The sequence below is a fragment of the Phocoena phocoena genome, chromosome 16 (assembly GCF_963924675.1).
Source record: "Phocoena phocoena chromosome 16, mPhoPho1.1, whole genome shotgun sequence".
In the NCBI taxonomy this organism is placed as follows: domain Eukaryota; kingdom Metazoa; phylum Chordata; class Mammalia; order Artiodactyla; family Phocoenidae; genus Phocoena; species Phocoena phocoena.
In genome coordinates this window covers 69,308,074-69,322,806 of record NC_089234.1, presented here as the reverse complement: position 1 = coordinate 69,322,806, position 14,733 = coordinate 69,308,074, and the positions used below count along the sequence as shown (strand labels likewise).

At 41.7% G+C, this 14,733-nt stretch overlaps 1 protein-coding gene across 2 annotated transcripts in view; it reads left to right on the top strand.

Annotated features, from left to right (window-relative positions):
- Positions 1-14,733, top strand: part of ARID5B (AT-rich interaction domain 5B) — a 184,588-nt gene that overhangs the window by 167,549 nt on the left and 2,306 nt on the right. For both annotated transcript variants that reach the window (XM_065894449.1, XM_065894448.1), the window contains one exon: positions 11,284-11,482. In XM_065894449.1, the coding sequence (XP_065750521.1) occupies positions 11,284-11,482 (199 nt within the window). The remainder of the gene's footprint in view (positions 1-11,283; positions 11,483-14,733) is intronic.

Genomic DNA, 14,733 nt, shown 5'->3' with positions numbered 1-14,733 from the left:
TTAAATGTTTTTTAAGCACATGCAAGGGGGAAAAAAATCTTTACACAGAATACCGGATTACTGGTTTTAATTTTCCTGAATAAATTACATGGTCTGTGTCTGTGGAGCACATGAAATTGTTCCTAGGGATTTTAAAAGGAGCATTAAGGCAAAAGTACTTTATGATGTGCTTTTCTGAGTAGTTAGAAAATCATAAACAAATGGATTTGTTTGTGGGGGAAATGAACAATTATGCCTCACCTTCTTATGTGCTCAATGCCCAATTTCAAAGTCTACCCTCTACCCGTTTCCCACAAGCATTCCTGGGGTGAGACGGTCACGCCGCCTGGCTGAGGCGTTGTCCTGGGCAGTGATAGTCAGATGGAGCTTCGGCCTTTTTTTCTCTGAAGGCGGAAGGCAGTGTGTGAGAGGTTCACGTTTCAAATAAGATAAGTATGTGCTGCAAGGTAAATGCCAGACATACACCAGGTTCTAAGGGACTCAGTTCATCAGCACACGGTTGAGGAAGCCACAGGCAGGATTCACAGATTGCGGGGATCCTTTAGCAATCCTCTAGACAGTGTTACTCAAAGTGAGGTTCTTCTGGCCCATCTGTGCTCTGTGAATGGGGCAGCTATGCATAAGCGCTGATACACTTACATGGCAGTTTGCCAGACTAATTTTTTGTCTGTTGAATTTTTTTTTAATGGGGGCTTGCATTTTGTATGTCTTTTAAAATTTCTCATTTTCCTGTTAATTCCTTTTTATGGTATTTTACAAAAGTATCTGTCAGTCAGCAACAGACAGGAAATTTAGGAAACTGGCCCCTCTCACCCGGTCACTGGAGAAGCAGTGGTCACACACTCAGATGTTGATGGGGGCAGGTAGCATGGGTGAGCACAGGTGTGGCCAGGCTGGAAAGTGCAAAACACACAGCCGGGCGCGAGAGAGGCCCGGTGGGATCAGCGACACTTACTGCCGTAGAAGGATATAGTCTCGGTGCTTCCACGCCTTCCGTGTTCTGGAGATAATTTTTATGTGAAATCACCCGACTTACAAATACTGGCTCCAATATTTCTGAAAATGTTTTATGTAAACTAAAGTAAACACGCCCGTGGGCTGCTGTGCTCCATGAGGACCGAACTGTCTCTGGCATCGGGCTGTAGTTCTGTCTCTGCTTAATCGCCCTGCAGTGGGAAGGCAACGAAGAAACACCACTGTTGAAGGCACTCTTCACCTGTACGCTCTTCCCATACTGAGCAGCGCACCTGTGGCTTCCCACTGACTCTACCTTGCCTTTTGGGGCTGACTCATTCCACATGCTCTTTTTTCTCGGTGATGGGCCTCCATACACTTACTTGGCAAAGCTCCTCTCTCACTTCAAGTCTTCCTAATCCATTCATTCAAGCCTCAGAGCACGATATATGGACTTTCACCGGTTTGGCTTGCTCTCGTGTAAATGCCTCCCGTTTGTGTCACTTAGAATACCCAAAGCTACTCCAGATGTGGCATATAGTATTTCTTGGGATGTGGGCAGTGTCAGTCTATCAGCAGAGCCTAAGATTCCTTTTGAAATTGGTGGCCAGTTTCTTTTTCTTGGGTCGGGTAGATGTGCCATTTGACTCACTGCCTTTTTCCTTTGCTGCTGCCCTCAAGAGCCAGTTGGTGTTTTTTGAACGTCTATCAAGAATAGGGCTGGCAAAAAAATGAGGAGGTGCCCATGCTACCACATTCATGGCAGAGACCGCTAAGGGAATATGATGCCGCTTCCCGAGAACCCAGGCGCAGCTTCACAATTCTTCTCAACATGGCACCCATACGCACTACTACCAACTCATTAGAACTGGGAGGTGCTGTGACCCTATCTTTTTTTTTTCTAAAATTTGCTTTCTTTTTATTATTTTTACATTTTTTATTTTTTGGAATTTTTTTTTTATACAGCAGGTTCTTATTAGTTATCTATTTTATACATATTGGTGTATATATGTCAATCCCAATCTCCCAATTCATCCCACCACCACCACCAACCCCTGCTTTCCCCCCTTGGTGTCCATACGTTTGTTCTCTACCTCTGTGTCTCTATGTCTGCCTTGCAAACCGTTCAGCCGTACCATTTTTCTGGATTCCACATATATGCGTTAATATATAATATTTGTTTTTCTTTTTCTGACTTCCTTCTGTATAAGTCTCTAGGTCCATCCATATCTCTGAAAATGATCCAGTTTCGTTCCTTTTTATGGCTAATATTCCATTGTATGTATGTACCACGTCTTCTTTATCCATTCGTCTGTCTGTGGGCATTTAGGTTGCTTCCATGACCTGGCTGTTGTAAATAGTGCTGCAGTGAACACTGGGGTGCACGTGTCTTTTTGAATTATGGTTTTCTCTGGGTATGTGCCCAGTCGTGGGGTTGCTGGGTGTGACCCTATCTTGTGTGATCCGACTCATACTCCATACATATGTGAAAGAGAGTTAAAAATTAAGGCTATAAAAACCTTAGGTAAGGAAGTAATAGATACAAATAATAAGTTCAACAGAGATCAGAGAAAGAAGAGAGAATTTCCAAATGGAATAAGCAAAGTCTTCCAGTGGGGGGGGGGGGTCTAGAATTTGAACTTTTTTTTTTTTTTATTGGAGTATATTTGATTTACAATGTGGTGTTAGTTTCAGGTCTACAGCAAAGTGATTCATTTATACATATATATTCATTTTTTTTTCTCATATAGATTATCACAGAATATTGAGTAGAGTTCCCTGTGCTATATAGTGGGTCCTCGCTGGTTATCTACCTTATGTATAGTAGTGTGTGTATGTTAATCCCAAGCTCCTGGTTTATCCCTGCCTGCCATATTTCCCCTTTGGTAACCATAAGTGGTTTTTGATATCTGTAAGTCTGTTTCTGTTTTGTAAATAAGTTCATTTTTTATCATTTTTAAAAATTAGAGTCCACATGTGAGTGATGTTCTAGATTTGTCTTTCTCTGACGTACTTCACTCAGTATGACAATCTTTAGATCCATCCAGGTTGCTGTAAATGGCATTATTTTGTTCTTTCTTATGGCAATATATATATGATATTCCTTCGTGTATATGTACCACATCTTCTTTATCCATTCCTCTGTTGATGGACACTTAGGTTGCTTCCGTGTCTTGGCTGTTGTAAATAGTGCTGCAGTGAACAATGAGGTGCATGTATCATTTTGAATTATGGTTTTCTCCGGATTTATGCCCAGGAGTGGGATTGCTGGGTCATACGGTAGTTCTATTCTTAGTTTTTTAAGGAACCTCCATACTGTTCTCCACAGTTGGTTGTACCAATTTACGAACCGGACCTTAAAGAGATTAGGTTAGAACCTAAGATAGATCATCGTACACTGCCTAAAATAATTCAGTTGTAGAACTCAGAAACAGTAAAGAAATTATATTTGAGGGCAAGGACCTTGTGGTATTGCTTCCCTTGAGACTCACCAGTGCACCCAGTACTGCGTCGTGAACGTACCAGGGACTCAAGTATTAGGGGTTGAGTGAATTAAATTAAATCCAAACCAAAAGGACAGCTTTCTCTAGGAAATGTGTACGAAGAGGTAGGGAATGAGTTGGTAGAAGGGGCAGTCAGGAGGGGTCTAAGGCTGAATTTCCAAATTGGATACACCAAAGGCAGGTATTATCGTTTATCCTCTCAGTGTCTGTTCAGTCTCTTGCCTTGAGGTCCAGGGGGTAGACCGTACCCCATCCTCACCCATGGTGGGCTCGACCAATCTATGGACTTGCATCTCCTTTGTAAACACTGTCTTGGTAATGGGGACTCTGGCCAACAGGCACTCTGTTGGTAACGCTTCTGTAATACCGCCACCCAGGCGCTCTCATCTCCCTTTTCCCCACACCCACAGAAGGCCACCTGGCCGTTATCAGCAACCAGCAACCCCCAAAATCTAACACAAAGTGTTGAGATTTAGGCAGACTCGGTAAGGTACTGCTGCTGCTCTTCCAGTGATACCCCATCAGGCTTGTTCTTATAAGGCACCTGAATTGGGTGGATGTAAGCACCCTATGCCCGGAGCAGCTTCTCATCTGTAAAGAATGTCTCCCCAAAGGACAGTCAGGTAATTTCATAAGCAAGAGCCTCCCTCCGTATCACTCAGCATGCCTAACCTAAAATGCTCTGATAACTTTCCAATGCCTGCATTTTTCAAGAAACTTTTAAAAAGGAAAACAGAACCCCAGCCAGGCCCTGGAGTAGAAAAACTGGTTTCTGTTTAAAAAAAAAAATAAACAACAGCCTTTGAAAAATCTCTATTTAAAAATTCTTAAATTTGCCTCTAAATGCAAGTTGTAATTAATAGAAGTTGGAGTTTACACTGTTGAGTGTAAAAACACCCTCAGGCACAAACTAATCAAGTGTGTATGTCATGCTGTAAACTACAGCAAGTTCTTTGTTTGACCCAAAAAAGGCTTGCCAAACAGCAGTTTCTTCTTTGTCGAGCTCCCTTATTGTCTCATTTTTGTCTTCTTCCCACTCCCCCTACCCAACCCCCTTTGAACCTTGCTATAGTATTTAGGAAACTTTGCAGGTTCCATGTTTTATTGATAGTTTTCATCCAGCCTGAATTTAAATTTGAGAATAGATGAGGTGTCTTAGCCCTTTTTCTTTTTGATAAATAACAAGAGGTTTCTACTTATGATTTTCTGTCCTCAGGGCTTTATCATTAAGATTAAATAACTGTATTCTCAAGCATGCCACTGCACAAACATCTTTTCAATTATGTGAGTAACAGATGCCTTCACAAAGGAACTATTGAAAATTCAGAAAGCATGTTTCCAAAAAAGAAAGGAAAAAAAAAGTATCAGATGACAGAAGAATGTAATTGTTTACCATTAAAATATATCCTTAACTCTTCCACTGAAAACCTCTTGGAACATTTTGGTTTTGTGCAAGTTATTACAGAGTTTGATCAAAGTGATACATTTTGGGGAACTGTTGAACATTTCAGAAGCTCTGGGATGTGTGGTGTCTCACGTGGGACTCGAATGCGACAGTTGTTTGTGCTTTTACATATGGACCCTTCATGTTGGGGGTGCACATCACGTTGAAAACACCGTAGTTGTATTTGTCTATTATTCTTGAAAGGATGTTCATCTGCCCTTGAAAGAGATCCAAAAGAACACCCAGAAGTTTCTCTCCACCCCACCCCCCACCCCCCCCCCCCAACCCTGGCTCCCACAGCCCATGTATTCAGTTCAGGGGCCTGTCATCCTGGAGCTGCGTCTCTCACGCTGACCCTCCTTCATGGGAGTCAAGCCACCATCCATCAAGCCAGGGATCCCAGCACCTTTCTTTCCTCTCTTTGCTTAGTTAGGGTCACAGTTATTACTCCACGACTGTGGGAAGGCCAAGAGTCATCAATGGGCCTCAGAAACAACTCTCCCACCACTGGGGCAAAGAGAGAAAATTAGTGCCTTCAAAAGGTTTTCTTGTTCATCTTCTGCTTGCCCTTGAGTAGGTAATGAAGCCCCTAGTGAGCCGATTATTTTCCCAAGGCAGAGGTTTTCTGAAGACGAGTGGCCATTGATAATGGTCGTTGATAATAACGGGCCACGTGCCTTTTACGTATCTTAGAGTAGAATACAAATGGTGCTCTTCATACCTACTTCCTTTTTAAAGAGCTCTGTACAGTTTACCGTTGGTAGCTCATGGGCAAGCTAAGTCTTTCACACAGAACCCATGTTGCATTCTCCCACCGTCTTCTAGGCTCAGGTGGGTCCTGCCGCTGGCTTATTCTCCGTGGCCTACATGTCAGCATGGCACCTCCCTCCGTGGTTCGGTGCTCAAAGCTTTGAGTTCACATCTTTGAGCTTTGAGTGTCAGAAACTGACACTCAAGTCCTCTTTCTCAGCTCTCTTTGTGACTGATCTTTTTTCTGCTCCACTGACACTTACACCATAAACTGGTGGAGATCTTCATCTGGAGCCCACATTTTTTCTTAGATGGAGTCTGGCTTTTAAAAGAATAGGAACAAAACGGCATAATGGCGATTATACTCAACCAGTGTTGTGCCCACTGAGGAAACATTCCCACTGCTCCGCACGTTGACATAGCAGCACATTTGTGTACTTGGCTTTTGTTTTGGTACGTATCCCGCCCCCCCCCCCCCCCCACCGACAAATGCTCTTTAGACATTTTTAGAGTAATGGTCTGGTACCTTGAGCTAGAGGTGAACAGTATGTGAGATTAGAACTTTCCATGTTTCTTGGAACCTTAACAAGTGTGTGTACTTCATCTTCAAAAAGGAAAAACATACCTTCTATTGGCTCCATATTTGGTGAAAGAGTGCTTCCCCACACTTCACAGCGAAGTTATATATTTTCAGTTTCTGGCTGAGAAGGGAAATGTCTGGCCAAACCTTAGAATTTATCGACCCTGGAATCAACTTGGAGGTATAATAACTCCATTTGGGATCAGATCAGGTCTGAAGCCCCAGTGGAACCAATATGTCATTTCTTTTCTAATGCCACGATAAAACCTAATAGTTAAAAGAATAGTAGTAGCATTTTTGCCCTGATATGCACGCCAACTTTATCCCCTCTGCCCCTAAAACATTCTGCTCCAAAGGCACCAGTAGAAATCTGGGCCTGGAATTGTTCACTGGTTTGATAGCATCAAAGTGCCTATGAAGTAACTAGGGTAAGTTTGAGGTTCAAATACAACCCTAAATATTTGCCACTATGCCGTGGAGCAACTAGGCCCGTGCGCCACAACTACTGAGCCTGTGCTCTAGAGCCTGCATGCCACAACTACTGAGCCCCTGTGCCACAACTGATGAAGCCCACTCACCTAGGGCCAGTGCTCTGCAACAAGAGAAGCCACTGCAATGATAAGACCGTGTACCGCAACGAATAGTAGCCCCTGCTCGCTGCAACTAGAGAAAGCCCACGCCCAGCAACAAAGACCCAACACGGCCAAAGACAAATTAATTAATTAATTAATTTAAAAAAAAAAAAAGATTTGCCACTTCTTCTAACTCTTCAGACTGAATCAGTCCTAGACATTCTTATAATATTTTTCAGAGCTCTATAAATACATGGATTCTCATTTCTCGTCTTAAGCACTGTTTGCTAAATGTTTTGGCCCCAAAGTCAGTCATTCCATGAAAGCATTAGTCAATACAGGAGACATTAGTGGTTACCCGTTCTGATGAGATTTGACATTATTTTTCCTCTGTCTATGGGGAGGGAAGGGGAATGTTGCCTAATAAAGATGAAGGGTCTTTTCTTCTTTTGAATGAAATGCAAATGATGAGGACACGTGCAATATTCATTTCTTGAATATGAGGCTGCTGCTTTTTGTTGAGAAAGAGAGGCAAGGCCCTGGAGGATTTCAGAATTTGTAAATATAAAATTATCTGCCTTCGTGTTTAAAAAAATAATAAAAGGGAGAAAGAGTTGGCAGGTTGCCAGATTACTTACATTACAGTAATAGATTTGCTGACCCTTGACTTCTGCTGAAGAGAAATGTATTGAATTTTTCATAATATCAGATGAGGCAGATCTAAAAACCTAGTACACTGAGCACCGTTATTTAACTTGAGATTTAACAAAGCAGAAATCTTTTCAAACCAGCAGTTTCTTGTATGATGATAATTTAGTGGCTCAGACGCTAATAAATCAAGGTTATAATGCCACTGATTTGTTCATTTTAACTTGGGTTGGTTTTAAGTTGTCTTTATTTAAGGAAAAAAAAAAAAGAAGGAGAAAAAAATCTTGCTTTTCACAGTGACTGAATTTAGTAAGAATCTCTGTGATAGAAAAAGGCTCCCCTACTGTTTCTGCTTTGGGGTGGAAAATGTTATTCTTGTATTATTCCTAGGGAAAAATAAAATCTCATGCTGCTACAATTCTTATGCCTATGGAAAGATGTTATTTTTTTTAATACATGATGGCTTACCTATTTCAGATCCATTAACGGCATCATAAATAAGCATTTTGCTAATCTGAAATCTCGATAATAGTAAAGGCCCATTTATCTGCCTAGCTTTCAATCCTCGGACTACATTAGATTGGGGGGGTGGGAGGGGGAATTTCTCTGGATTTTCTAATGAATATATTGCTTCCCTTCCCTATTACTTCCATCCACCAGAAACCCAAACCACATTCTTAGAGTTGCAGCCCATTGAAAATATTTCTCCTGTGTAATGAGTTCTTAGGGGCTGGGGTGCATTTTTGCTTTTATCTGTACAGTTTAGAGGCTGATTAAATCTTTGTTGTAAGGTGCAGTCATGTTGCATTATACTAAATTCTTCATACAACGCTCGCTGCATTAGGCAATGTTGACCTTATGTTGGCTAACCTGTTTTCAATGGTATCGCATGTACGTTAAACGTTTAAATGTTCAGAAACCTATAATAGCTTTCGTCCTCTGTACTGTGTAAAAACTTCTAATAATCAGATGATAAGATCATATCCTGTGGGGTAATTGTGTTGTACCATGACAGGATAACTGAAAAAACATTCAGTGAAAATCGTACCAAACGGAAATCACTATATGAACAGCGATTGTTTGTGTGCCGGGTGAGAAGAGCTCTGTCTGCTCTTCAGGGCTTAGCTGGTCATATTTCTACTTGTTTCCTTTTAGCTGCTGCCTTTCTTGTTTTATTTTGGGAGCCTTTATTCCCTGAGCCACTATAATTATCTTTCAGTGATTTAGAAGGGAAAAAAAACACTCACTTGACCTTTACACACACACACACACACACACACTCACACACACTCTCCCTCTGGAAGCCTTGAACAAGCAGGGTTTGTGTTTGGATTCAGTTTTACCTTAGTCATGCCTCTTTCCAGATACAAGAAACATTTAATTCCAGATTTCCTGCTTCTGGCTTTAGGCCTTTGACCAGCAAAGTGAAATGTATTTTTTACTGCTGTCAGCCAGCCAGCTGCTGAGCTGAGTGAAGGGAAGAAAAAAAAGAAAGAAAGAAATGAAATAGAAGTGTTGCCCTGCTTCTTGAACTTGCAAAATTGTGCGAGGAAATTAAAGTCTCCTTAGCACCCATCTAGAAAGCTGGGTTGGCCCAGAACTCTCTGGACCTGAGGTGAGGGGTCCCTCACCTTGGGTGTCTCTCCCAGCCAGTTCTCTGCTTCCTCTCACCCCCTTCCCCACAGTCAGAGGTAATGCTGTCATCCTTAGTGAAGGGAGTCCCCTCCCTCATGGTGCCACCATCTCAATTAGAGAGTGGAGTTTGGGGGGAGGGTGGTACCAACAAACAATAACCATTGGAATACCCAGACTTCAATGCTCCTTGGGTTCCCATGGCAACCAAACAAAAGTAAAACAAACCTATCTGTCCTAACAATAAAAATATGTTTTCATTAAAGTCAATTTAACATATTTTTCCTAATTTAAAATATTCAATGCATTTTGCTCCCGGACAAAAATCCCCAACCTGCCACTGCTGAAGGGGATAAAGTCCCTGGCAGAACCATGCAGATAAAAGCAACTGGGGGGAATGTTGGGGACTTTACAGATGAGACGGAATACATTCAAGTATGAACAAGATTGCTTTTTTTCTCTCTTCTGCTTAGTTATGCTTTTTATTATATAAACATTAACTGTAATATTACAGTGGGAAGCAGGTATTTGGCAGCCATATATTATTTTAGTAAAGTCCACATAGAGAGAACAGTTTCCAGTTTTAGCAGCTGTAACATGTTTAAACTCAGCTTGTAATGGGATCTGAAGATAACTATTCCCCATGGGCTGTGTTGATCTTCATGGCTGGCCCACTGCCAGACGCAGGGCTCAAAACTATTATTCACGCCTTCTTGCACATACCTTGCCTGAGCATGCTCAGTAATGACTTTTGTTTCTAATTGCTATACACTGAGATTTGATTTTCCCGTAATTTACTTGGTATTTTATTAAAGAGTGAAATATCATGATCGCACATGTCCCCACGTCTGTACTCAGAAACCCGAACAGTTGTGTACGTTTAAGTAGTTGTGATCCAGATTGCATAGTTAGAAACCAGTTTTAGGATAGCTAACAAATATCCAAGCCAAAGAAGTTTTTGCCTGGGAGTCTTCGTTTAAAAATAATTACGGTTCCCAATATTTGAACAGATTTATGTTGTTTATAAGCCAAGTACATTTTCTTCATTGAGTCAACTTGTCTTATTTAAAACAAATTATGTTTGCTGTATTAAAGTTCATATTTTTAAGGTTGAGTCTTGTATTAATCCCACAGTGAGTCATTAATCATACCAAATGCATTATAAAAACTTTAATCACTGAAGTTGAAACTGAGATTGTAATGCAATCCATCCCGTTTAATTACATCAGCTATTTTTCCCTTTCAGATCAAGCGCTACATCGCAAAGGGAAAACAGATTAAAACAAGAGCTGTTTGATGTTTCTCTTTTTAGAGCAATTTTATGTATTTTGTTTAAAAAGTTATATAATTAAAATGCTTGAATTTTTCAGCCCTCTGATTTTTGTGGCTTGAACGTTCTGCCTGCCTGCCTTCTCTCTGGGGCCCTCTTTAACTTGGCACCCCAAAACAGAGCTTCTCCTGTGGGAGGCACCTGCTCCCACCCCAAGAGCTCTGGGTAAGACAGCCGTCTCCCGCTGTGCTGTGCTCCCCTCCCGTAACCTCTTTATCTTAAGTGTCTGGTCTATATTTTGACATGAATGCAAACTTGGGAGACAGGCAGAACTAGGTTCAGATTCCACATCTAACAAATGGGGTGACTCAGGCAAATTACTTAGCCTTTTTGGGCCTCAGTTGCCTCATCTGTTGAAAAGAGAATAATAATAACAACAACAATAATAGTAAATACTCCACAGGGATGTTGTGGACATTACGTGAAATAACCTACATAATGTACCTAGGGCATCACCTGGCACATACTAGTACTTTACTGGAACGTAAGCCTCAGGGGCCTTGAATATCTTGCTCGCTGCTGTATCTTGGTGCCTAGAACACTGCCTGACACACAGTTAGTGCTCAATAAACAGCTGCTGGCAGAATGATAAATGAATGGCAGCTAGCATTATAGTTGCTATTACTGTGATGTGGTTATCAGCATTTAGCCAGGTCCCAGGGGCAGTGATAATGATGTGACTTTGGATGTGTCCATTGGTATCCTCGGTGTACAGCTTCGCAAAACAAGAAAGAGGTCTTGCAAAGAAAGCAGGATGTAAGCTACCAGGTGCTGGTTTTGACCGGGGAGACAAGAAAGTAAACCCCCATAGCATCGACACTACTGGAACTGCCTGCCCTGACCGAGCCTCTCTTCTGATACCCTTGTAGATTAATCCTGCCGTATGAAAGGTTTATTAAAGGAGAGGAAGATAAGCCCCTGCCTCCAATCAAACCTCGAAAACAGGAGAACAATTCACAGGAAAACGAGAATAAAACAAAAGTATCAGGAGGCAAACGCATCAAACACGAAATCTCTAAGAGCAAGAAAGAAAAAGAGAATGCCCCGAAGCCCCAGCATGCATCAGAGGTGAGTCGGGCTCCTCCACAGAAATACCTCTGTGAGGTTGGTCCTGCCTCAGGGTCTTCTGGAGCCCTGCATCCACAGCTGCATCCCTGCCAGAGACACCACCAGACTAAGAAACCTAATCATCTAAACTTCACCATTCCCTGAATAGTGGGCCTTTCGGGGCAGCACATGGATTGAATGGGATAGGCCAAGAATAGGATCTAGAAGGAAGCAAACACTCTGTAGAAAACTGAGAGCAGACCCGACTTTGAGATAGAAGGAGCCAGAGCTTCAGCTCTTAAAGCCAAGGGACTCCCATGTGAAAGATGTGGCTTCTCTGCCATTTCACAGCCAGCCTGTCTGAGGAGTTGGTGTGACTTTAGAACACGCATTGTGGGATCTGCTGTGTCTCTGCAGGACTGTCCTAAAAACTCCAGAGACTTGTTTGCCTCCATTAATTGACCTCTGTGCACCAGACTTGGGTTGAGACCAATTTAGAAACATCTTAAGTACGTATTATTTATAGGGGAATTTTGAAATGGTTCCTCTGAAGCCATGATTATCTGTCTTGTTAACAGGTAGTTTCTGAACCTTTTAAAACAGGCCCCAGCTACCCACAGCCCCCAGCAGCTCTCTGGTAGAAGCCGTTACTATCATCGTCCAGACAGTCATGGGGGATGAGCTGGGCTCTGTTTCAAGATGAATAATAAAAAAATCTCTGCCGCCCATTAAAAAAAAAAAAACCAAACCAAACTTAGCAGCCACATCTGAAGACAGCACGTTCTAAGATTCAACCCCAGAGGGAACTTTGGTGCTGATATTAAACACCCCCTAAAAATCAGGTTTATAATGAACACATAAGAGACTCTCTAATTAAACACCAGCTTAAAACACACACACCAGCCTCCTAACTAGAAATTAACTTACCCAACTGACTCCTGTGTAAGAAGATAATATTAATACCAAGAAGAGAAATTTGCTTTAATTTTTGTTTCATAATTATTTTAAGCTCTAATAATTAAAAGGGGGGGGATGATGCAGAGATTTCTAAACATCTGCAAGCTTGCAACATAAATGGCCAAAAGCAAGGAAATTCCAAGTTAAGGCTTACATTCCATTCTCCCTTTATCCTGTTGGTCTGGTGATTTATTATAGGGCTTGGGATCAGTGAGTTCTATTAGATACCATATGTACAGCATTGCCAAAGCACCAGGGGACAAACTGAGGACCAAGAGGCCAGCTGGCCTTTGAATGGCTCCACTCCGGGCGTGAGAATTGAAAGGGCTGCTTTGTGAGTTGGGGGAGGAATCCTCAAGCCATTGCCCTGAGCCTGTCAGCTTGGGAGGCGACCGCTGTCAAGAGTAGAGCCCGGTGCCCTGCAGTCCACAGAAATCCTGAAAGCCTTAAGGCTCCCTGTTTCCTATAGGCCCCCACAGGTTCCCTTCAGGGACTTCAAGTATCTAAGGGACCGAGGTCATTATGATCAGGTTATCTAAACTACCTGGAATCCCACACCCTCTCTCCAAGGTTGACCCAAAGATCAGAATCGCTCCCCGCCTCCTACACAGACCCGTGTTATATATATATAACAAGTATATTTCTCTCTCTATATATAGAAATACACTATACATAGCAAGTATACATAGCAAGTATATCGCTATGTATACTTGCTATGTATAGTATATTTTGTATTGCTATTTCTATACATAGCAAGTATATCTCTCCTCACTGTGTGTTTGGGGGTTGAATTTTATTGTTGTTGTTATTATTGTCATTGTTTTTAATTTGGAGATAGGAGGGCTTAAAAAGCCCTTCTAGTCAAACCCACTATCTTCAAGTAATCAGATTATAAGCTGTGTGGTGGGAAGGTACCATTTAATATACTAAGGCAAATCATAAAATGCCATCCTACAAAAAGGGTCCTTTACTTTTTTTTTTTTCCTGCCTAGCTTTCAATGACCTCCTAAACCTGTTTACAACCAAAAACCTAGAACTCCATGTACCTGAAGGCCTAGGTCATAGAGACATCAGTGGGGCTGAGACTCCCCCACAGCGCCATCAGAGACTGACACTGAAATGCAATATGCCTTTTTCCCTAGCCGTAGTCATTTTTCTATATTTTCATGTAATGTATAAGCTCACGAGACCAATGATGACTGTTAATGTAGAACAAGTAATGGTACTTGTACTGGAAAAGGCAGCTATTAGTACAAAAACAAAGAAAGGAAAAGAATGATGCTAAGTATCCCTAAAACAGAGGGCTATCTTGAAGCGGATTTAAGGAGAAATATCTATGAAATGGGTATGGTTCCTTAAAACTTTTGTTCCTATGCATCCCTACACCAGCATCCTCAATCTTGCCCGAAGATGCTAAAGTGGTAGACACTTCTTTCCTTCACAAAGAAGAAAAATATTCAAGGGATGAGTTTGCGGGGAGGTGGGGGAAGACCATCTCAATATCACCGTTTTGTGACTGTTCTCCACCAAGACACGTCAGGGCAGAATGACAGAAGTTTTGAAAGAACTTGCCAGTCCCCCTGGGTCACAGGTGGAAAGTTAAGATGACCTTCTAAGGCCAAAGTCTGCACAGCTACGTAATGCAATGAATGAGTCGAACTGTGCCCACAACTTCTGTCAGTGGGGACACATAAAGACCATCCATCTCATCGACTACAACTTATTTCAGTGAACAGAAAAGCTGTCTGTGTTGTGGCACTCACTGCTTGAATTTTGACAATTTCATTTTCAGCTTTAATGGAAATGTAGTTTGCTGCAGCCTAGAAGGACCTGGAGTCCTTCTGCCCCTCAGGTAGACAGGCTGACGTGGCATCTGCATAATTTTTCAATATTTTAGCTTTATCTGCATGTCATACGGCACTGGGTAGAAATTATTAACACTTAAGCATTGCTAATTTAACGCATCATACTGAACACGTTAGGACGGGGTTTGCTCTCTCGAAGAAAAAACAAGGGGTTTTAGTAAGTTTGTTGTTGACACGGGGTTGCATTTTTGAAAGAGAGATTCTAAAAAAATCTTTCTCCAAAGTGTCATAAACCACAACATGTAATTTAAAACCCATTTGGATAATTGACTGATTTGACAAGAAAACAACCTCAGAATTAAACTATATATTAGAATCAAGGAGTGATATGACTGTATACTGGCAGTACATAATACTTTGCTATTTTGATAGGTATCTCATAAGGGACTGGAGTGAATATGCATATTTCCCCTAATGTTTCTGTAATTTATATTTCTTTGTTTAGAGCCA